The sequence below is a fragment of the Pelmatolapia mariae genome, linkage group LG20 (assembly GCF_036321145.2).
Source record: "Pelmatolapia mariae isolate MD_Pm_ZW linkage group LG20, Pm_UMD_F_2, whole genome shotgun sequence".
Classification (NCBI taxonomy): domain Eukaryota; kingdom Metazoa; phylum Chordata; class Actinopteri; order Cichliformes; family Cichlidae; genus Pelmatolapia; species Pelmatolapia mariae.
In genome coordinates this window covers 19065362-19087482 of record NC_086244.1, presented here as the reverse complement: position 1 = coordinate 19087482, position 22121 = coordinate 19065362, and the positions used below count along the sequence as shown (strand labels likewise).

Below are 22121 nucleotides of genomic sequence, written 5' to 3'. Positions count from 1 at the left end.
AAGATGGCGTATTGGTGAGAGACAGGCAGGATTTACCCATTCAGTGCTTTTAAGATCTGTTCGCCTCTGACCTCTTGTATCCACAGTAAACGTCCATACATAGTCCCTTAATTACTTACTAAACGCTTTATAAATTACTGATTGGTAGTCTGTAAATATAAATAATACTACTAGTAATAATATCAATAATAATAACAATAAGAAGAACACAAATTAAGTATAAATATTTATGAATAACTATAACTGTGAATTACTCTTACTATCAGTGGAACTACCTGACATTAGTAGCTAGGCAACTCTAATCGTATTAAATCCGGTCAAATTAATAAATGTTTTACAGCATTTTGTCCAGTGAAAGTAGATAATCTGGGAAATAACAAGAGAAAACTAAGGAATATATTATGCTTTATTTATTTCAGACAGAAGCCACTTGCAGCCTGAATATTTACTGACTATTGCGCTGTAATTAAGGGGCAAAAAGACAAAGCAAAATGAAACAAACAAACAAATGAACGAACATCGTCCTGTTTATTCCTAACATCTGAACGTTACTTCCATAGTCCCTCGCCGGTTACTCACAGAAGGCGGTGTTAATAAAGTTCGTACAAAACGGAAACGGAAATGCGTATGCTGTGCTAGCAACATTACTAGGGAAATTAGCCATTTGATGCATCGTACCTCTTACTGTAGGTGGTTACGTATTTATATAATCTCACAGCTACTGCGTTCATTATAATATAGTTTTGTGTACTGGGGTATATTATATAAATCAGGTATGTGTTAGCCGCCGCTAGCTTCTAATTATCGTTAGCTTAAATTGACGGCCAGACTGTTGCCGCTGCTTTGTTGACGCCTAGCTGCGGACAGGGTATGTGCATACTCGTTTGTTTGTTTGTTTTTTGTAAAGTTTTATCCACGCACTGCTATTAATACTAATGTACCTAATTTCTGGGCTATCTAGCTAAAATAATTAAGTAATTTAGCTAATTGTAGCTAGCTTTTTAGAGTTGTGGTAAGTATCTCATCAACTTCTTTGATATTTGCAGAATCTAAAGTAAAATTAGTAAAATGGCAGACCCTGCACGGATCAAGAGCGATGATGCACTTGAGAGGACATCTCCTACCGACGAGGAGCACCTGAAGTCAGAGGAGAGTGAAAATCCTTCAGCCACAGAAAAACCTGCAAATGAAAACCTAGAGACATCGTCGCAAGATCAGCCTAAAGAAATTAAACATGTGAGTTTCGGAGCGTCATTTGCATAAATTATTCAAGAAAGAGGTTATAAAAGAAAAAGTGGGATAATTAGGGCGATGAAGAAAGTAAACAGGAGTACTGGAAGGCTAGACGCACTGCAAAGGCTTATAGTGAGTTGTATGTAAGGAAGGAGAAAAAGCTTGTATCGACTGGTAGACGGAGAAATCAAGATGGAAAGTATTTGAAGAAGGTTAGGGCGATTAAGGATAGAGATGGAAATATGGTAAAAAATGATCTGTGGATCTAGATAGATGAAATGATTGGGTGCCAAGGGAGGATTGCTGTTACAGCATGATAAGGCAGGAGTGGCAGAGAAGTATGTAAAGGTGTTGCAGGACATGTACAAGGATATTGAGACAATGGTGAGGTGTGCGTCAGGAATTACATATAGGTTAAAGGTACATCAAGATAACAGATGAGATCAGACAGGTCATAGTTTATGTGAATTTTGATGTTTTCAGACTGCGTTGTGGTCTGTTAGTGGGAATGGGGAGCAGATAGAAGAGAGGTGGAGATACGTGTTGGAGAGAAGAGGAATCAAAGTCAGTAGAAGCAAACAGAATACATGTACTTGAATGAGAGGGGAATAGGCTTAAAAGTGAAGATGTAAGGAGCTGAGGTACTGAGCGTAGATTAGTCTATAAATATATGGGCTCAGCCATCCAAAGCAATGAACCGTGCAAAACGGAAGTGAACAAGGGAATGCAGCCATGGTGGAGCGAATGAAGACGCTTGTCAGGGGTCATTTATGCCAGAATGATAGCAGCAAGGGTGGAAGGGTTACACGATGGTAATGAGACCTGCAATGATGTGTTGTTTGGAGACAGTGGGGGTAACAAAAAGACAGGGGCTGGAGTTTAAGGATGCTAAGATTTTCACTGGGAGTGACCAGTATGGACAGTGTTAGACATAAGTATATCAGAGGGACACCTCAGGTTGAGTATTTTGGAGACAAAGTTGGAGAATCAAGGCTGAGATGGTTCTAATATCTACAGAGGAGGGATGGTGGATTTACTGGACAAAGGATGTTAAAGATGAAGCTGACAGACAGAAGGTAAAGAAGAAGACCACAGAGAGGTTTATGAATGTAGTGAAGGAGGACATATAGGAGTTTGGTGTATAATAAAATAGGATGCTAGGCAGAGGATGAGATGCAGGCAGATGATCCACTGAAGAAACCCCTAAAGAGAGCAGCCAAAACAAGAAGACCCTAGACAGTTGGTTGACAAACTGAAATGTACTGTTTCGGTTCCATTTTAAATAAATATTGTATTACAGTAAAATTAATGTTACATTAAAAATCATTTAACTGACCATATGTATACTAAGAAGTTTAAACCAACAAAAATCCTAAAACCTGAATGATCAGATTTGAATCTTTAGGCTGTCATTTGTGTTTTTGTTATGTGGTTTCACAGTGGTGTCTCTTTCTTTGTAGTATTTCTGAATAATTTTGTCTTCCACTGGATAGGAAACACCAGGAGGAGAAGATGAGGAAGAGGGAACCTCTGGCCAGCCTTCTTTGAAAAGGTTAAAAGTGGAACCTGAGAAGAAAAAGGAGAAGCGGCACAAGGTTGATGAAGATGAAATACAGAAGATGCAGTAAGACGGCCTTTTTAATCTCAAAGATCATCATTCTTATTCTTGAAATTATGTAATTTGCGAAAATTCGCCATAACTCCATAACATTTTCAGAGTTTTGGTGTCATCATTTTCTGAAGAGCAGCTGAATCGCTATGAAATGTACAGACGTTCTGCATTCCCTAAGGCTGCCATTAAAAGGGTAAGTTGTTTTTTTTGTTTTTGTTTTTTTTTTAATAGAGGAAGTATTAAAAAACCCTGAAAATGTTGTATTGATTTGATGTCTCTTATTTTAATATTCTAGCTCATCCAGTCAATAACAGGATCATCGGTGTCCCAGAATGTGGTTATTGCCATGTCTGGTATTGCAAAGGTCTTTGCTGGGGAAATTGTCGAGGAAGGTTAGTTGGAGGATTTAAGAAAACTGAAATCACCCAGACTACGAGGTTATATGAATTATAGTTTTATGAGGTGTCTTTGCCTTTACAGCTCTGGATGTTTGTGAGAAGTGGGGAGACACACCACCACTTCAGCCCAAGCACATGAGGGAAGCAGTGAGGAGGTTGAAGAGTAGAGATCAGATTCCCAACACAAAGTACAAGAACATTCTCTTTCACTGACACACCTGAGCTGCAGATTGTATGAAGATGACGGATAAATGCCAGTAATTTAATAAGTGGTGCAGAGCATATGGAAAACTCACCATGAAGCCACTTAACACATCTTGCAGCCAAGTAGGCAGTGACTGCAGTCCTGAAGAGCAGTCAAGGCAGCTGCTAAATAAAGCTGAGTTGTCATTCACCCCTCAAAGTCGAGGTAAACGTTTTTCTCATCATTAAATTGGTTGCAACTAAACAGTGAGAAATTATGGTTTTATTTAAAACATGTTTTATATTTTAATAGTCAATGTTTTTTCTTTTTGACTGAAACATTTTAATGTGATTAGGACCAAGCTGAAAATGCAAACATCATTTTTAGTTTGATTCCATATTTAAAAGCCTTCAAATCATTTAAGACCCTTCTTCTCTGTAGCCAATAGTATTAGTTGTTTGACCATGAACTGGAATTGGAAATAGTTTGGACTCAAGACAGACTTGATGGAAAAACTGGGTGCTTGACATTTGTTACTTCAGTTTATATTTTTGTGCAGGTTGTAATCAAGAAGATGAATTCTGTTTAAACTGTATTTGTAAATATTGTACTTTGAGATTAAAGTCAAGTTTGAATTATACTAGTAAAATGAGCAGAATGATACTCAGTTTTTTGCTCAGACAGCGCCATAAATTCACTGATACATTGTAACATACAAACATGCATTCAGTTGAAAAAGATAAAGACAAAATGTGTTTAGCAATTAATCATTTATTTATTTATTTTACTTAAAATTAATCTCTACATACTACGTTTGGTTCACAGAACCAGTTTAAAATTAGTCTCAATTAAGTGATGAAGACAATATAAAATTCTATTTAATCCTACACAACTCACAAAAAAGTGTCCGAACATTTGCATCACTTAGAAAGATTTCACAATTACTCCTCCAGTCATTTGAAGTGATCTACATGAAAACAAGTGCAATCTCCACTATACCACACAGGTGCAAGTAATCCACAAGGTATAATCAACAGAACATCACTTCAGCACATGCATCTAGAGAGAGAACACCACACTCTGGAGTGAATCTTACACCACTCTTTGTCCACTTCCTTTCTGCATGGCACACTGGGAAAAAGTTAGATTTACATAGAAACCCTGGCCTGCTCTGGAGTGCAAATAAACTCCGGTGTAACAGGTAATGAGCAGATTTAACTTAAAGCACCAGTTTTTTTTGTGGAACAAAAATGCTACTAAACATGGAAACCTGACTGAGGAGAAAGAAACTGGGTAAACCTCAGAGCTACATGATGCATCCAGCACGGCACGTTCAATTCCGTACCAATATATCCGTCTACTACAGGCATGCAAAAGCAAACACCAACAGCTGAGAAATATATCACATCTCTAAGTGATGAGGTTAAAAGGCAGTCTATGTTCTATTACATGTATAGATTGAGGATATTTTGAGTTACACAGCTGAAGGAGAAAACTGTGATACACATGTAATTGATCATCCCATGAACTGAAGAACACATCAAAAATGTGTAGTGTTACGGTTCTTTGTCATGTTTGTGGATAAACTCGAGTGTCTATTGCTTTGACATCTAACATTCCTCTTTAATAACATAAAATGTCAGTCACAGGCTGTAAATTTGCTAAAGTGCAAATTTACAATTTAAATTTGCAAATTTACAATTTAAATTTGCACTTGCAAATTTAAATTTGCACTTGCTAAAAAAATAAAAGAAATGATAAATAACATTTTAAATGAAGTGTATGCTGGCAAGTCACCACCACCAGAGGTCTCAGAAGGACCGTTATGAGTGGAAGTGAGTGGAAGATTTCTGTGACAGCTATGCAACCATTAAACCCCTGCCAAAGGCAAAATAACGAAATGCTAATTTAACATTAAGACACTTTTAGATAAAATGTAACTGACAGCTTCATGAAATGTTTACCCAACCAGTCTTGTATAAACGAGTCAATCGCTTCAAATCCATGTAACAGACTTGTGTGGATAATGGGAAGTGACAGAAATTTAAACTTGCAACTGGCCTGAAAAGATCATATCTGCAGATTAGGATTAAATACAGTTAAATATGAGTGTTGTAGTAAATCTGACAAATATACATTACATTATCAGTACCATAGTTCTTATAAATGTCACCTTCTTTGATTGATATGGCTTGAATACAATGTAATAAGTCAAAGCTTAAAAACAAAACACAGGCAGTAAAACAACACACAAAATGAAGTCAAGTCCATGATGTCAAATCACTACACACAATACATGCGTACAGAAGGAATAACACTATCAGTCTGAGTTGTTTCCTGGTAAGCTACAAAACACAATTAAAGAGCACAGGTACTATACCATTGCTAGCTGGTATATTCTCAGATGTCTTTATGCCAGAGAACTGGACTGACAAATCCAATCAGGTCAATAAATTGAACCTTGTGTGCAACCTCTCTACCGTCAAGGGAAAGGCACATTGCCTTCATTGGACATTCAGCCACAGAGCACATCGTTTCACAGTACCAAAGAAGCATAATCAACATTTTGCAACTAAAAAAAAATATATACATATAACACTGGGGAATGATTCAGCCTCTATGCGTAACCATGCCCCCCTGTTGATCAAATAACCAGGTGGAATTTGAAATGAATCAGGCTCGCCATGAAAGCAGTGGAGGTACGCTTTTTTCCCCCTCCTTTTAAAGTGCTTTTTTCCTACTTGTCAAAACACATTTTCCACCAAGTGGGAAAAAACCCCACAAGTTTACTTTACAATTAACAAAAGTAATCTTCGTTACTAAGTCTAGCTCTCTTACTGTCAGTATGAATATGTGCTACATGTAAATTAGCATTGTTCAGGCAGCATGCTTGAGAATATGTTTTGTGAAGTATTGAGATGAACTAGTAGCTGTCTGGCAGTGTCAGTGCATGTGAAAAGAGGTTTTGGCATGTTTTATGTGTGTAATACTTTTGTAACGCAAACAATCACTAGAGAGAATTAAAGCTTAATAATATGTACCTTTGCATGCTGCATGACAAAACACTAAAACCACACAAGTTTACCATCCACACTTATTTGGATGAGAAATAACCAGAAGAAGAAGAGTTGTTTACAGCAGTGAGGACTATCTAGACAGTTTTTTTTAAAAAAACAGTACAATTAATGTACCTATGTTAGTTCACCAACTTCCCCATCCTGTAATTGTTATAAGTGGCTTTTTTTTGTAATTTCATAAATAAAACAAGGGAAGTAATCCAAACACTCATCTTGGATTCCTCTTCTTTTGAGACATGTCTGATGTCCAGACATGAGTGAGTCATGCTGGTTCCCGACATTCAGCCTGACCAATCCCATCAGCATTCTTCAGCAGCAACAGATTCAGAAGTCAAGCACAATGAAGTTCAGAGGGTAAATTTGGGGTCATACTTCCTGACTTCCAGCAGGAGGCGCTCCTTCTCTCTGAGAGCCTGAGTAAGTGCAGCCTGTACCTCACAGAGCTGTGACTCCAGTGGTTGTATCTGCAACAACAGGATTAATGGATTAGTTAGCTACAGACCATGCGGGCTGATACGTGATTCTGAAAGCACTACCATTACATAAGCCTGTGCATTTAAGACACATCGCTGTAAGTAAGAGGGCATTAGTGTTACACCTGTATTTAAAAATTAATAGTTAATCTAACTGAGCTGAGTTTTAAATATCTTGACCCCACTAAAAATAAATAAAAGTCAAAGATACACAAATTTGAGCCCCAGAAAGCAGTACATTACAGAGCAACACATCATTATATACACATTACCTCACTCTGCTGTTGGACAGCGAAAGAGTTGTTAGGGTTATCCCCACCAGTTTCAGGGAAATTTCCTAATGCTTTAGAGCCTCCACCTCCAGCTGCAGCCAGAAAGGAAAATAGTGATGATCAGTTTCTGTTCATCTTTCTTTCAAACTGTGACAGCTGATACTCTATAGCTGGGTCTTTGTGGTTTCAAGGTTCATGATCAAGAATCTAAAATTCATCATGGTGAACAAAATTCACGTTGAAAAGCGTTCTTTTCTTGCTCACCTCTGACTCTCATGATGCCATCATCACTACGCTCGAGAACCAGCTCATCTACAATGAATGTGGCTGGAACAGGTTGGGGGGCTGTGGGGTATATTCTGGGACCATCATCCTTGAAACAAAAATTTATTTATTTATTTAAAAAAAAAAGTTGTTTTGACATCCAAAGCAAACACTTCACATGCCACAAGGACAGAAAGACACTTACCTTCATCGTGATGATGACGTTGCTCATGTGCAACTGCATTGGCTGACCATCAACGCTGAATTCGTCTTCAAGGAAAGGACCAATGTTAGTAACTGTTGAGGCTAACAACTCAGCCTGACAGTCTTGCACTCTCACATCCAGAAAGCCCAGCGATTCAGCGAGAGCAGAGTGCCGAGCTGCAGCTGGGCCCATTTCCGCCCGCATGCACAATGCTGGAGAGGCACTGCTACCCTTCCTACTCTGCTTCTGGACCGGCAAAACTGGTGCTGCACAACAAAAGAAAAAAAAAGGTACATTTGTAAACCATTCTGAGAATGCACACAGAACTCAGGATCCAGCATGCTCTCTCAGCATTAACTAATCTAGTTCAATTTTTGAGCTGAGCTAATATGTGCATACAGTGCTGTGAAACCCTCCTTACTAACTTCTAGGTTTCTGGATATTTGTCATACACGTTTCAGAACAAATAACCTTTAATATTAGAGAAAACCTGAGAAACTACAAAATGCAGTTTTTAAAAGAGGATTTCATTTATTAAGTGAAAAAGTGTCTAAATCCACCTGGCCCTATGAGAAAAAGTTATTGTCTCCTTAACCTAAAAACTGGTTGTGCCACCCTTGACAATGGGAAATGCAATCAAACATTTGCGATAACTCAGCGTTGTGAGTCTTTCACAACGCCGTAGAGGAATTTTGGTCCACTCTTCTTTGAGAATTGTTTTTAATCCAGCCACAGATTTATGAGCATGAATGGAGATTTAAGGTCATATCAAAGCACTAGGCCACTCCAAAACCTTTTTTTTTAATTCATGTTTCCATCAATTATGGCAAGTCGTCCAGGTCCAGCTTGTAACATCAGTGCACAGAGTATTTTCTCAAAAGTTTTGGGCATCATCAAGATGTTTTTTGCTAAATGTGAGACAAGCCATTGTGTTTTGTTTTTTTGTTGTTGTTCAGTAGTGGCTTTGACCTTGGAAATCTTCCACAGATCCCATTTTTGGCCAGTTTTTTTCTTATTGTAGAATCATAAAAACCTGATTATAACGGAGGCAAATCAGACCTGCTGATCTTAAGTTGTTCTGGGTTCTTTTGTGACTTCCTGGATGAAAATTGAGTATTCTTGGAGTAATTTATAAATTTAAATTCAAAATGTAATTTTACTTTTTAAAAACTCAAATACAAAACAAAATTTTGTATTTACTTGGATTATCTCTTTAATATATTGTTTGATGTGGTTAATATTAAAAAAAAAAATCTGTAAGGGGACAAACACTTTCACAGCACTGTATACAGTCCCTGTATAAAGTATGTTTTTATGGGTTCATTATGAAGGATTGTTTATGAGCCAAAAAGCTATTAAAGACCACGAAACAGAAGCTATTCATTTTTGATTTTTCTTAAGCCCAATCACAATAAGAATCAAACATAATTTCTTTTTTTTCTGAATATAATTATCAACCCACAAATAAGTAAACAGGAAAAAAAAGCATGTCATGAGTAAACATTAAATGAGGTCATGGCATAGATGAACAGGGGACTAAAATTATTTTTTAGCATGACAGATAATCACTTACTTTGAATGACACCAGCAAGCACGTCTGACAGTCTGACATTACCCATGTGTACAGGGGTAAGAGTTTGCGCTTCAACAGCCACAACTTGGTCTTCTCCCTTTACCTCAATGGTACAAGATGTTCCACTCAGGATCAGCAACAACACTGAGGACTGTACAACAGCACATCACAAGTTAAATTTTAACTAAATGAAATTCAAATTTAATCTACTTCTGAAATTTGTTATATGATCGCAATAACCCACCGTGTCCTGAGAGACATCCTCTGTACTTTGGGACAGGGAACTGCTAAGATCAGCTGATGAGCCTCCCTCTGTCCCTGGGGCTGGGCTGCCTCGACTGCCAACAGGTGTGCTGTTAGGGCGCATGGACTCCATTCCTGATTCTGGAACAAGAAACAAAGTTATGGTAGATGCCACTTGTGCATGTCAGAGAAATATATGTAGAATCTTGGTAGTATTTAAACACCTGAGTCCAGGAGGACAACAAAATTGTCACTGATATCGCTATCCACAGAAAGATTTTCATCAGGCAGGCTGCCATCCAAGATGGCACTGTCAAAGGAATGCTGGGAAGGAGACGGCTTCATGGATTGTTGACGAGACTCTTCTGAACGTTGAACCTGTTCCCTATGAACATACAGACACAATCTGTGATTAAGAGAAATCCAATGAAAAACATGAGGTGCACAAACATAAAAAACAGCATTAAGCAGGAGAGTACTAGCGCTTACTTTGCCTGTGGACTGAACAATTTGCTCATCCCCGAGCCACGACTCAACATGCTAAAGGCATCTTTTGTTATTGAAAATGCCCCTTTAGTCAGGTCCAGCGAGGCACTAATGGCATCTTTGGTCACATCCTTGGTGACATTAATGGCGCTTGACAGCTCTCCCTCAAGGCTGAAGGTAGACGGTTCTCTGGAGAGTACTACAGACTGTCCGGGTGAGAGGGGAGGAGAGGGAACAGGAGCCTCCGGACCCTCCTCCACAGCCTCACAAGCCTCCTCCACCCCTCCATCTTGTTCATCCTGGTCAAATCCAACTGTATTGATGGAGGAGATACCGTTTTCTAATCCACTGTCCTCAAGAACAACATCAGAGTGATGAGATGGTGAGATGTCAGAGTCACTTATGGGGCTGTCTGTTTCAGGAGTGTGGGGGACTTCTTCTTCAGGCTCTGTGCAGGCTGGTGGTAAAAGCAGACCCAATTCCACTGAGTCCACCACAAGGCCAAGGCAAACTGTAGCCATTTTTGTCTTCTGGTCACGAGCCTGCTTAACATCTCGTATATCCCGGCCCAACTCTGCTCCCAAGCGAGCCATTGCATCTTTCATCCTGAGCAGTGCAACGTACTGATAGTGGTTGAGCCACATCTTCACTGGTGTGATTGTGTGGGCCAGGAAATGGACCGAAGCAAGTGTAGCCTCTTGCTGATGAGGCTCCTGCTCTGAAGAAAGCTGATGGGTTTTGCTGGGACTGGAGGAGGAAGACAATGAACCGCTTTTAAAGGCACATGGCTGACACATCCACACAGACATGGCAAAGGGCTCAACAAAAGGCTGGGTTTTGCCTTTGGGGAATCGCCGTGCTCCATCAAAGCCTAATGTAACATGGGACAGACTGAGAGACCACATGTCCTGGGATCGCAGCTGCTTTCTGTCCAGAGGCTGGGGCTCCATCTCTTGAGCATGCTGAAGGAAGACGGAAGGAATGGGGTGGAAGGCACTCAGGTCTCTGGGGTAAGGGCAAGGTGGTGTGGACTGGAAGAAGGTGCAGCTGGCAAACTTTTCACATGTAGTATTGAGGTCTACATTAGACCCATGAGGGCAGTGGCGGGTGTTGCTGAGAACCATCTGGGGTATAGTGACAGAAAGGGACTGAGGACGTTCTGGATGGTCCAGTATGGATGAATCCAAGGGTATTATCAGCTATAAAAATATAAATAAACAGAAAATTACTGGCTCAAAATTCTATACAAAATACAACTAAGATTGGTAACAAAAAGGACCAAAACCAGAAAATAATAGTATGCTATAATCAGTTGAGTATTCACCTTAAGTTGAGCTGCATCCATGCGGATGTCTACATGTTCATCAGACTTGTTACTGTCTTGTAAATGGTAGAAGGCTTTGACCTGGTCCAGGGTGTGTAGGAGACCCCTGGTGAACAAATTAATCCATAACACACTAGCTTGGTCAACACAAAGCTGGAGGCTGTTTAACTGGGCATACAGGTTTGAGGTGGGCACTGCAAGAAGGAAAATATGGGAAATTAAACCAGCATTATTGAATACAATACACAGAAAATGAAGTAATTCTTCTGTGATATTAATGAAAATAAAATAAAATAAATACCGTGTAGATTGGGATTGTCAGGAAAGTAGTATTCAGTAAACTGCAGATGAACTGCTGGTATGTTGTCTGGTAAATGCAGCGCTTTACGGTTACAGGATAACAAAGACTGGGTCTTTTTGTTTTGTCGGCCTCTTGTAGACACCTAAATGTTAAGGGGAAAAAAAGTATTATTGGAAGTATTGATGGATTTATATTTTGACTAAACTGCCTTATTTGAACATATTAAGAAGCAAAAGATCCTGAATTACTAGTCAGATGTAGAGGGAGGTTTAAGAAAACAGAACTAAACCACCTGAGCCTGAACATCAAATGATTTCCTGTCCCAAATTTAAACTAAAGACCAAACATTTACACAGTTTCCCCTGGGTGTCTCTTGCTCTAAAAATGAGGAACTACAAGTGCCTTGAACTAAAATAACCCTGGATATTTTCTTTCATGATGAAAAGTGTAGAATATCTGAAGTGAAAATGCAGAACAAGCATGACTGAGTAATTCAAAGAGGCAAGGGGTTTTCTCTGCTCCAAATGAGTGGCATTACAGCTGACAAAACAAGTCACATGTATGTGATGGGATTTTTGTGTTGATGCTGAGGTATTCTACCCACATTTCATTAATCGTTTTGCCTATCACACTAACGATCATTTTGATGCAGTAATAGTCATTATTGCAATTATATCACTATCTTATCTATTACCACAGTTCAAGAAAGCAACCTGACGCCCTGAGCTGACATACCAATATGTCAGATTGGCCAAATCATGTGGCTGGTGTGAAAGAGGCATTTGGTTCCTCTATAAGCCCTGCCAAGCACGTGACTCCAAGACTACAAACTGGCCAGAACCTTTTGTGGTTTGAACCAACTGCAATGCCTGACTGCTTCTACTTAGGATTAGAGAGTTAGTAAGAAGAGTAAGGCTTCTGTTAGAGCAAGTATATCAAATGAGACAATGATAAAAACTTGCCTGGTGAATGTCAACATCATCCATCCTGATCACCACGCAGCTAGATCGCAGCCTCTTCAGTGATGATCCTGAAGCAGCTGAAGTCTTGCTGGCTGCCTGCTCTTTTTCAGACGAGTTTAACTTGGGACTTGGCTGTCCATCTGAAATATATGAGTAAATGCTCAGTTGCAAGCTAAAATAGAGTTCTCCATAAGAATTTGTGACATAAATATGTTAATTTTTTTGGTGAATGGTCACTATAATATCTTTTAATAATAATTTATAGTAGGCCGTTGTGATGAAGGAGGTAAACAAGTAATTCATCTACCGGTATGCATGAATAATATTACGCAGTCATATCTATATCTATTAAAAGCTATTAAGTGAATCTTGACTTGAAGTTGTTTGACTGTTGCTAATATCATCAGCACTGACTTTTCACTCCATCTATAAAGTTTTTATCTGTATTTAGGGCTCAATCTAAACTAAAGTTTAAGAACTTTACCAAGATAAGCAGTACCTCAAGTATTACTCATACCTTGTGCTGTTTTTGCAGGGGAATCCTTGGCTGACTGGGGAATTTCAGTATGTGGACCAGGGATCCCTGAAGCTTCAACTCTTCTCTGATACTCTTGCAGTAGTTTCCCAGCCCACTGAGCGTGGGCCTCCATGGCTCCACTGTGACGTTCCCAGTGTCGACACCCATCAGCTGTGCAAGAATAGCAACAAGAGGCAGTTGTGATTCAGCAGTCATTCTACAGTTAAACCAGTTTTAGAGATTAAAATTTGTTGGACTATATAAATAGCTACACAAAACAATGATGCATATCAGAAAAAATATAGATCAACAACAACAAAAAAAAAAAGACAAGGTCATTATTTTCAATAGTAGAGCGTAGAAAACAATACAGCATGACATAAAGGTTTTTTTTAAAACAAAAACAAACAAACAAGCAAAAAAAAAAAAATCCAGAGAAACCATTAAAGCTGAAATCTAAGAATCTAAAATAAGTAACTTATTTATATACATTTTAACCTTTTTCAAGATATTATTTATATTACATAAAGATTTCAACGATATATTTTGCATGTAAACTGCTCCTGCTCTGTGAGGCTGTAAAGTGATGAAATGGTAACGTCAGAAATGACACAACGTGAATACAAACATCATGATGTTAAACAGGTATAATGGCCATCACCCTGGTGTATCAGCATTCCAACAGCTGCTAAAAAAAACCCTAGACATATGATAAGTTAAGCAGTAGCTGGTGGGAATGTCACATGTTTTATAAGTACATAATGACAAAAGAATGTATTAGACAAATAAGATACAATCAATGTATTTTATTTATTTATTTTTAGTTTGATCTTCTGGTTGCATTACATGGGAAGTCAGAAGACTATCAGGCTAAATCAAAGAGGCTCTTATTTTTTATATAAAATTTAAAATGCCTTCATTTTCATGGCACGGTCATGTTTAACCTATAAAAACTCTGCTGTGTTTCTGCATACAAGCCTTCATCGAGGCGTTAAACATTCAAGAACACACTGGATCTTTTCTAGAAGTCAAGTACTAAATGACTTGACTTCAATAACAGTAGTCCAGCTACATTGCAAACCTTTGGGATTGACCACATTCCTCTTTGAAGAGGTGACAGATAAAAGACTTATAAACAAAGGGAAGGTTTTTTGATTTTTTGATTATAGGCCACCAAATACCCCAACTTAAACGAGGATTTAATTTTACTGCATTTTAATAAACTTTGTCTTATAAGATGCATTCATTTTGGCCGTGGTTGGTGCTGCTGTGCCAGTGTTTCTTTGTGACTGCTGGACTGACACAACATAAAACTCCAGTTAGGGATATTTGGTATCACGGCAGTGGTTACAACACCGAGCTGTGAAACCCAGTTTTGAGTGCTGCCTTCTTTAGTGAGAGATGCTATCAAGTGATGATGATGATGATGACGACGATGATAAAAACTTAGCAGCAGACTAGAAGCAAGGATATAAACATTTATATAGTTTCTGCATCACCAAGCTTGTAAGTGTCAAGCTAACACTGGTGTAATTTTACAGCTGGGCTTCATTCTGTGGTTTTTGTAGCCCAAAACTCATTATGGTTCATTCTGTCACTGCACTTTCTTGCAGTGGTAATCAAACAGCCTTGGAGAGTACACACAACCAAAGCCACAAATGTAAAACTAATTGTGGTTCCAGTGGAAAAGTCATTATAAAACCTTCCAACCTACGCTAAAATAAATAATACTGCTCAGTGTAATTTCAGTATGTATTAAACTGGTGGGCTGAATTATCATCGACCAGAGCTACAGAGTTAGTGGGGCTAAAAAGTGGGAAGGAAATTTGAAATTTATGCATTTATGACTTAAACACAACTTTTTAAGAGACTGCCGTTTTTCCATAATGTATCAGTCTAAATGAATCCTAACACAACAGAGATGTTTACTTGATTTAAATCTACAACTCAAAAAGTAAAGGAGTCAATACTTTTCAAAGTCAGTGTTCACACGCTGTACAGTATAAATACACACTATGTGCACACATTTGCTCATCTTTCATAATCATGCACTGTGTTAATGTTGATATCTTTTTATATTTACTTCAAACAGGTATAATTCTTAATGACACAGATTTTTTTTAAAGATCCTTTTTTAAAAGGTTTATTTACTTTAATGAGCTCCAAAGGTGACTGCTGTTCTACATTCAACATTTCAGTAATTCCACAGAGTAACAGCACTGAGAACAGTCTCCCATGCCATTAGTCTGCTTGAACAGTAATCCTCCTAAGAGCTAGTCCTGAATGAATGCTGTGGCTTTAGTGGGAGGAGTACAGAGCCTCAGGGTAAACTGCAGCTAAATGAGTCAAAGAAAGAATCAGTCACACTCACCAGGTCTGTGGACGGGATAGTAGTCAAAACCTAGCTTCCTGAAGGTCAGCTGCATGGCACCCTGCAAGCCTGGTGGGGGAGGCTCATCTATGTAATATCACATGACAAGAGTTTTAAAACCAGCCTGACAGCAATTACTCTTCAAATGCTGAACAATTTCATGTATTTAAGTGGTTACCATGTGCAGACAACACAGAAAAACTTAGTTACAAGACAGCAGCACATGGTAAGACACTTCCTTCTAACCTTCATCCATTGAAGAACTGTCATTGCATATGTGTAAGTCCAAGCGTGAGATGAAGGTGTGGTAAGAAGACTCTTTGACATCAAAGAGATCAAAGTATTGGCTGATGTTGCTGGGGGTGCCTGTGGGAGCCGGTTGGGGCTCTGTCCACAGACTCTGGAGGCTGGGAGATGGTGGGGCAGTCTAAACCACAGAAGAGGCAACACATTTAAAATGACCAAGATGATGATTTAACAAAACTGGGAAAAAATGTCTTACAAAAGTAAGTTTTATCAAATATCAGTGAGCGTTTCTTTTCTGTTGTTGTAACATAACTTGCTGAATTACTATATCCACAGATTTAAAAATTGGAATTCTTTTTTAATGATTTACAATATACGCAGCAAAAAAGTAAGGAAAGACCTGCAAGGATTCAGCAGCCATGCTTTTCCTCTGCTGTGCAGATTTCTCCATTGCTTCACTGAGAGATTTGGCATAATGGATGATGGCTTTGAGCTGAGTGTCTGTCAGCACCCACAACAGGTCGTCCAGAATGAAAAGCAGCTTTGACGCCAGCACATTACAGTCCTTTATCTGGGCAGAACAATGAAGACATAAGGACATTTTATTTTTTATTTTTTTTATTGATGGTTTAATGTCTCTGATCAGAAACCAGTTCTCTGTGAGAAAAGCAGATGAAAGCTCAACTACAATCTTACCCTGCGTTTAAGAGCAATGCGAATGCGCCCCTGGTTGGTGATGAGCCTTAAAGGGGTGCTACTTAGGTCTTGGTCATCACTCTCAATGGCATCTGCCTCAATACGTAGAGTTTGCCAGTTAATTTCTTTGAATGTCAGCACCTGAATGGGAAAATATACATATAAACCCATCAAACTATAACCAAATAAAATAAACAATGCGAGACTTGTTGTGATGGTTATTTTGAATGATTGTTACCAAAGAGAAAAGGGAACAGACATTTGCTTTTAACTGGATTACAAACTCTCATTCTAAAAGGCTGTTTACCCCAAAATAGTCTGCAGCTACCAAAGACCAGGCCATGTGACTTGATTACACACCACAGAAATCATTTACAGCAGGCTTAATGAGCAAACACAATTTCTGTGGTGGATCATTATTTTCAGTAATACATTACACAACTAAAATGGATAGTGCTGAAGCTGTGTTGGGAGGAAAGTGAAAGCGTTTGTGTGTATAAAGTACCTCTCCTCTCTTTGGATCAGTGATCCGGGTGTAGCGAAGATCACTACGTTGCCATTTGGGGTTCAGGCTGTTGCCTTGTAGCTGCCAGAGCTCAAAGGACGCGTGGAAGGCCTTAGCCTGGACCTTGATGGTAATTGAGTTGATCCTAACAGACATGCCCTCTACTACTTTTTCAGCAAAGCCATACTCGCTGTAAATACACACGACATGGGATGTAGTACAGTATTACAAAACAAAAATGTTTCTTTAGCACAGAATTTGTGAAAGCTTACCTCTGGCCTGCTGTTATAGCTATGGGAGAGGGGCCATTGGGTGGCCGAGGTTCTTCACATGTCCTCATCTCTACCTCGACCTTATCTAAGAACTAAACATAAGAGGAGACACAAACAGTCAGAATACAATTCAGCAAGCAAATTAGAGATGCAGCCAAAATTGAGCATATAAATATAATAATCTTTATATGCTTATCAGTCAAATAAACAGTACAATAGCAAAACAGGATATTGCTAGTGTCTTCCTAGAGTAAGGTTATTTTGGATTAAAGATGAGAAGGAAGCTAAATGTTGCAGAAATGTGCATGAGCTCTGAATAAGGACCAAAATAACACAATTCTTACCAGGCAGATGGGGCTTGTTTTCAACTTTGTCCATTGTATCTGAAAAGACAGGACAGCAGGGTCAACAGTGTCAGTCACAAGCACTTGCCGCAGCATTCTGTGTTTTCGTCATTCGCAAGCACATAGTGAGAAGCAAGCTCACACATTATGACACAGCAGCTGTGACCAAAACTGACACGCTGTAATATTTCTGCACAACAAATTAACTGGGAAACAGTAGTACTAGAAATAGTTCTAAGCATCATCTCTGTCTAGCATGGTAACTGAAGTGCTACATGTCACGGGCAACAGATTGCAGCCAAGCATATGGTGTGTTAGGCTGCTGCTGACATTTGGTAAGTAGCACTCAAAATAAAGAAGGCCAAGATTTATAGGAATGTCAATAGATGTGGTCATATACTGACGTACTGAACAAAGCAACATGCTGACCTGTTAGTGATCCTAACAGTGACCCTACAGAAGAACTGAGGAAATCACCACAGGCAACAAGGTCCATCCTTTGGGGACCATGAATGTCTGTACAAAAATTTATGGCATCTAACAAATGCAGTTAGTAACTTAGGTGACTAACAGATCAATCATCCTACTCCAGAGAGTCATACCAAAAGCAAAGCTGATTAAAAACAGTAACCTGATAATAATTCTTTGCTCAATGGTGCAGACATTCTTCATATTTGTGTGGGCTGCAAGGTTGGGTCTGGTGCATTTTTGAAAACAGTAAGACAATTTGATAAAACTAAATAAGTAAATGTCAGCAAATAGCTGAGGAAAAGAGACGTTATCACCCAGAGTCAGCTGGGTCAGCTCATTGTAAATATTTATTTGCAAAGGCATTCATTAAGTATTTTTTAAAAAAATATGTGTTAAGATATTTCAGATAAGATTTTTCAAGAGAAACTGCCATTGCACTTGAAGGTTGTTTGGATTTTTTGGAAATACAAATCAGACATCCTGAGAGCTAAATATACACTAGCTACTGTATCTGAGGATCACTCTAGCCTGCAGGCTTTGGTGTCCCTGTGAATCATGGCTTGCCTGTCTATTATCAACAAACAGTAATGGTTTGAAGGATCACAACATTCGCAGCAGTGCCTCTAGTAGTGCTCATCTTTGTGGTTCTGCCACTGCTCATTTCCTCTAAGATTCAGTGGACTATGAATGCTAAAATCTATTTCTGAGACACTAATAAACACCATATACTTTTGTTGAATTAAAAAAAAAAAAAAAAAAGAACTATGAGACAAAGACATGATGTACATATCCGATGTGTGACAGGTTTGTTCTACTATAGTCTTCTCTGAAAAGCACATCAACTGTTAGACCATTTACAGGGATCAATATTAACATACCCTGATGGCAGCCTTGTTGCAGTAGACCCGGGTTACAGCCAGCCATGTAGGCAGGTCAAGCATGTTCTGCAGAACCTCTTCATCAAGCTCGAGGTTGGACAACTGCCCCTCCCCCTTTAGAGTACTCAGATTGATTTTGTCCGGGGACAGATTCTTCGTAAACCTAAACAAACCAGTTCAAATATAATGTTTCAGAGTGAATACATACAGAATAAAATTGGAAAAAGTTTAAATAGGATACATCTAGGAAACACCAGGATATGCCACTGATGATCTGTGAGACAGAAATACCTCAAATTGAATAATGCAAATATGGAGGCAAGATGCTTTTGAAGTAGTGCAACTGGATGACTCATCCTGAGAGGCAGCAGCATTCCTAATAAAGTCCTCCAGCTGCACTCCCATCTAGAGCACCCTCTTCAAAGGGTCTAAGGTAGCAAGCTCCAAAAGCCAGGAATAAAAATTCAACCTACTCAGGGTAAATGTAGCAGAAATAGCAGAACTGGAATATTGATTTGTTTTTGTTTTTTTCCACCTACATTACATGGCTGAAACACCACTCTGAAAAATGCGTGTGACATTTCAATTATCAACTGTGAGACATTGCTTAAAATGAGGACTAAGTGTCATTTGATTAGAGCTACAGATTGCAGCTCACAGTTCAGGATGTTCTTTAAACTATAAAACTTAGCATCATCTGATAACATGCTTTTCCTGATAAACGTGAGAAGCCAGTGAGCTCCAGCTTCTTTTTTATATGAAGCAACAAAATAATAGCTCATTATCTATTGCAGAAAAAACCCGCTCTGCTGCTTTTCACATTAACCCCAAGAGACATCAGTGAGTCAAGCCTAGGGCGTAGACCTACTTCATATGGCTGAAAATACAATACAACTTTGAAATGACAGTCCAAAGTTCTTCAAGGTTGTTCATGCTTATCCAAAAGCCCAACTGCTTAGCTGTACAGTTACAGAATACTAAATTGGTTAAACAATAAACAATGTAGTTCACAGTTAACTAAATGGTAAACTTTAATCTGGCTGAGGAAGTCAAGTTTAATAAATTATATGCTTGTTATGCATGTTTAACTTCTTGTCATTAACTTGAATGCAAAGTAAGCAGAATATGATTTGACCATTTATGAAATGACCCCGATGTTACAGGATAACTGCTTTACTGAGTCAGATACTCACAAAGAAAAAATTAAAAATGGTAGTGAACTACAAAAAAACCCCATTAAAAATGCTTTAAAACATGGGTTTTCAAAGTGTTGACACCTGTTAGTTAAGAGCTGCACAAAACAAACACATTTAGCAAATAGTGGTTTGTGTTAGTAATTGCCTTTTCCCATTTATGGATTTTTAATTATTAGTTATGTGGCTTTTACACTTCTTGACACCAGCTGTATTTGTTAATATTCAGATGGTTTAGTCTGCTTTGATGGCTACAACAAAATAGGCTGCAACTGATGACTATGGATGAAATGTACAGAAGTGCCTTCTTTTCGTGATTGCAGGGAGCATATAACTTTCCCATGGGCCACCACTGTCCAGCAGACTGTACTTTGAGGTTTTAAGTGATTTATATCAACAGCAGGATGAAAAGATGAAATTGAAGAGATGATTAGATCATTTGCTATCATAGAACAAGCTATGGCAAGCTGAGGATGTGCTTGCCTGTCAACCTTTGATGTCCACTCTGTTCCTTTCTTCTGCAAAATTTGCTTTAATTATTTAGTGACAGAGACAGCAACGAGGAGGAGAATAGCTGTTAGTCAAATGCAAAGCCTCTAACTGAGCAGACATCCACTGTCCAGGCTCATCAACTTTACTCTTTACCCCATTTAGCTTTTGAGACCTTTTATACACATTTCATCATTGCTCTCCCACCCAAATTCATTTCTTAACAACTGTAAGCAGTGCCAACCAGCAATAGCTGAGAACACATTCTCCAACACCACCACCTAAAAAAAATTGACTGTGCATTACAAAATCGGAGGCTGTCTCCTGAGGAAGTAAAATAAGGTCAGATGTAAAGAATATATTGTTATTAAGTCTGAAAATAAGGTGACGTCTGAGACAGGGATATTCCTGACAACTTCAATAGCAAACATGGACTGATAATAACAATTCATTCATTTATTACGGCTTAGGACAGACATGCTTTTTATCATCCTGATAAATATGTCTGAAGGACAAAGATAGATAAAATGACGTGTACTTCCACCATAACATTGCCGATTTAGAGCTTTGCTTTCCCTTTCCCATGCTTTTTATGCCGTGAAGATGCGATTTATTCATGCACTGACAATAAACCCATTTAATATGAGAAATGTATTTTTTAAAATAACTGTCAAAACCTCATTCCTGACCCCTGTATTAATAAAATACAGACATTCATTGACTGTAGATCGAGTGAATTTTGTCACTTCTGTGTTATCATTATATATTCACCCCAGTGAACGCTATAGTATGGACAAAACCGTTTAAAAGCAAGGCAGTATGTAGTCTATAACCCTGTAAATAACATACACATGATTGGGAAAGTAGATTGACATCCTGTGTCGTTCACTGCCTCTTTACACTTTCTAACCGTTATTTGCAAGTCGCTGCTTCAATGTGGAGCACTAAACCAACGTGGACATCAAATTACTCTGACTACATGCAGATGACAAATCGCAGCCAACTAACCTTTGCTGTGGTTGTGAGCAGTAACGTTGCAACAATCCAGCTGGGCTAACTGGCTAACACTAACCCGAGCCTGACACTTACCTTGACAAATGTTTCAGGATTTGCTTTTTAATAATCCCAGCCATTTCTGCGAGCGTTAGTGTCGAAAGGTGTCGGTAGTTTTCCTACATATATAAACATATGTTAGCTCGCAGGCACCTCTATATTGTACACAGCACTAGCTGTGTGCATCTTCTTAGCCGCTGCTGGCACAGCACGGCACAGCACAGGCTAGCCGCTAAACACCGCACAGAAGCTAACCTCCGTTTCTCTCACACGCACGCGCACTAAGAACAACTTTAACGCGAAATCGCAACCTCCGCCAATAACACAATGCTGCCCTCTGCTGGATATTCAAGGGAAGTGGGAAGACAAGTGGCTTTGAACTGAGGCTGAACGATCCCACAAAATATTGAATTAAACTAGAAATAAACATCACAGTGAGCGACTGGTATTGCTTTGACGTTATGTGTTACTTGTTAACA

At 38.8% G+C, this 22121-nt stretch overlaps 2 protein-coding genes across 3 annotated transcripts; one reads left to right on the top strand and one right to left on the bottom strand.

The window, feature by feature from the left end:
* Positions 1 to 647: 647 nt before the first annotated feature.
* taf11 (TAF11 RNA polymerase II, TATA box binding protein (TBP)-associated factor) lies at positions 648 to 4038 on the top strand. Of its 2 annotated transcripts, none has more exons than XM_063464282.1 (6): positions 648 to 686; positions 1047 to 1236; positions 2727 to 2857; positions 2951 to 3038; positions 3141 to 3237; positions 3326 to 4038. In XM_063464282.1, exons 2-6 carry the CDS (start codon positions 1069 to 1071, stop codon positions 3454 to 3456), a joined length of 615 nt encoding a protein of 204 aa, XP_063320352.1. In that variant the 5' UTR covers positions 648 to 686; positions 1047 to 1068; the 3' UTR covers positions 3457 to 4038. The 2 variants fall into 2 exon arrangements, with proteins under 2 accessions (XP_063320352.1, XP_063320351.1); XM_063464281.1 differs by lacking the exon at positions 648 to 686 and adding an exon at positions 693 to 868.
* Positions 4039 to 4230: 192 nt separating this feature from the next.
* On the bottom strand, positions 4231 to 21884 carry bltp3a (bridge-like lipid transfer protein family member 3A). Its single transcript, XM_063464294.1, has 21 exons — positions 21679 to 21884; positions 18908 to 19070; positions 17559 to 17597; positions 17215 to 17306; positions 16943 to 17132; positions 16438 to 16578; positions 16142 to 16312; positions 15742 to 15922; positions 15496 to 15582; positions 13125 to 13295; positions 12608 to 12747; positions 11646 to 11787; positions 11345 to 11538; positions 10024 to 11219; positions 9759 to 9919; positions 9536 to 9675; positions 9292 to 9442; positions 7719 to 7984; positions 7514 to 7622; positions 7250 to 7341; positions 4231 to 6968 (listed from the first exon to the last, which is right to left on the bottom strand). The coding sequence occupies exons 1-21, from the start codon at positions 21720 to 21722 to the stop codon at positions 6852 to 6854; spliced, it is 3987 nt and encodes a 1328-aa protein (XP_063320364.1). The 5' UTR covers positions 21723 to 21884; the 3' UTR covers positions 4231 to 6851.
* Positions 21885 to 22121: the final 237 nt, after the last annotated feature.

Bases quoted from the DNA above. Each gene is read 5' to 3' on its own strand.
- bltp3a (XM_063464294.1), bottom strand. From the start codon at position 21,722: ATGGCTGGGATTATTAAAAAGCAAATCCTGAAACATTTGTCAAG. The intron at 16,579-16,942 runs GTACTTTATACA...TTTCCCATTCAG, and splicing joins CTGATCCAAAGAGAGGAGAG to GTGCTGACATTCAAAGAAAT. The intron at 16,313-16,437 runs GTAAGATTGTAG...TGTTCTGCCCAG, and splicing joins GCATTGCTCTTAAACGCAGG to ATAAAGGACTGTAATGTGCT.
- taf11 (XM_063464282.1), top strand. From the start codon at position 1,069: ATGGCAGACCCTGCACGGATCAAGAGCGATGATGCACTTGAGAGGACA. The intron at 2,858-2,950 runs GTAAGACGGCCT...TAACATTTTCAG, and splicing joins GATGAAATACAGAAGATGCA to AGTTTTGGTGTCATCATTTT. The intron at 3,238-3,325 runs GTTAGTTGGAGG...TTGCCTTTACAG, and splicing joins TGGGGAAATTGTCGAGGAAG to CTCTGGATGTTTGTGAGAAG.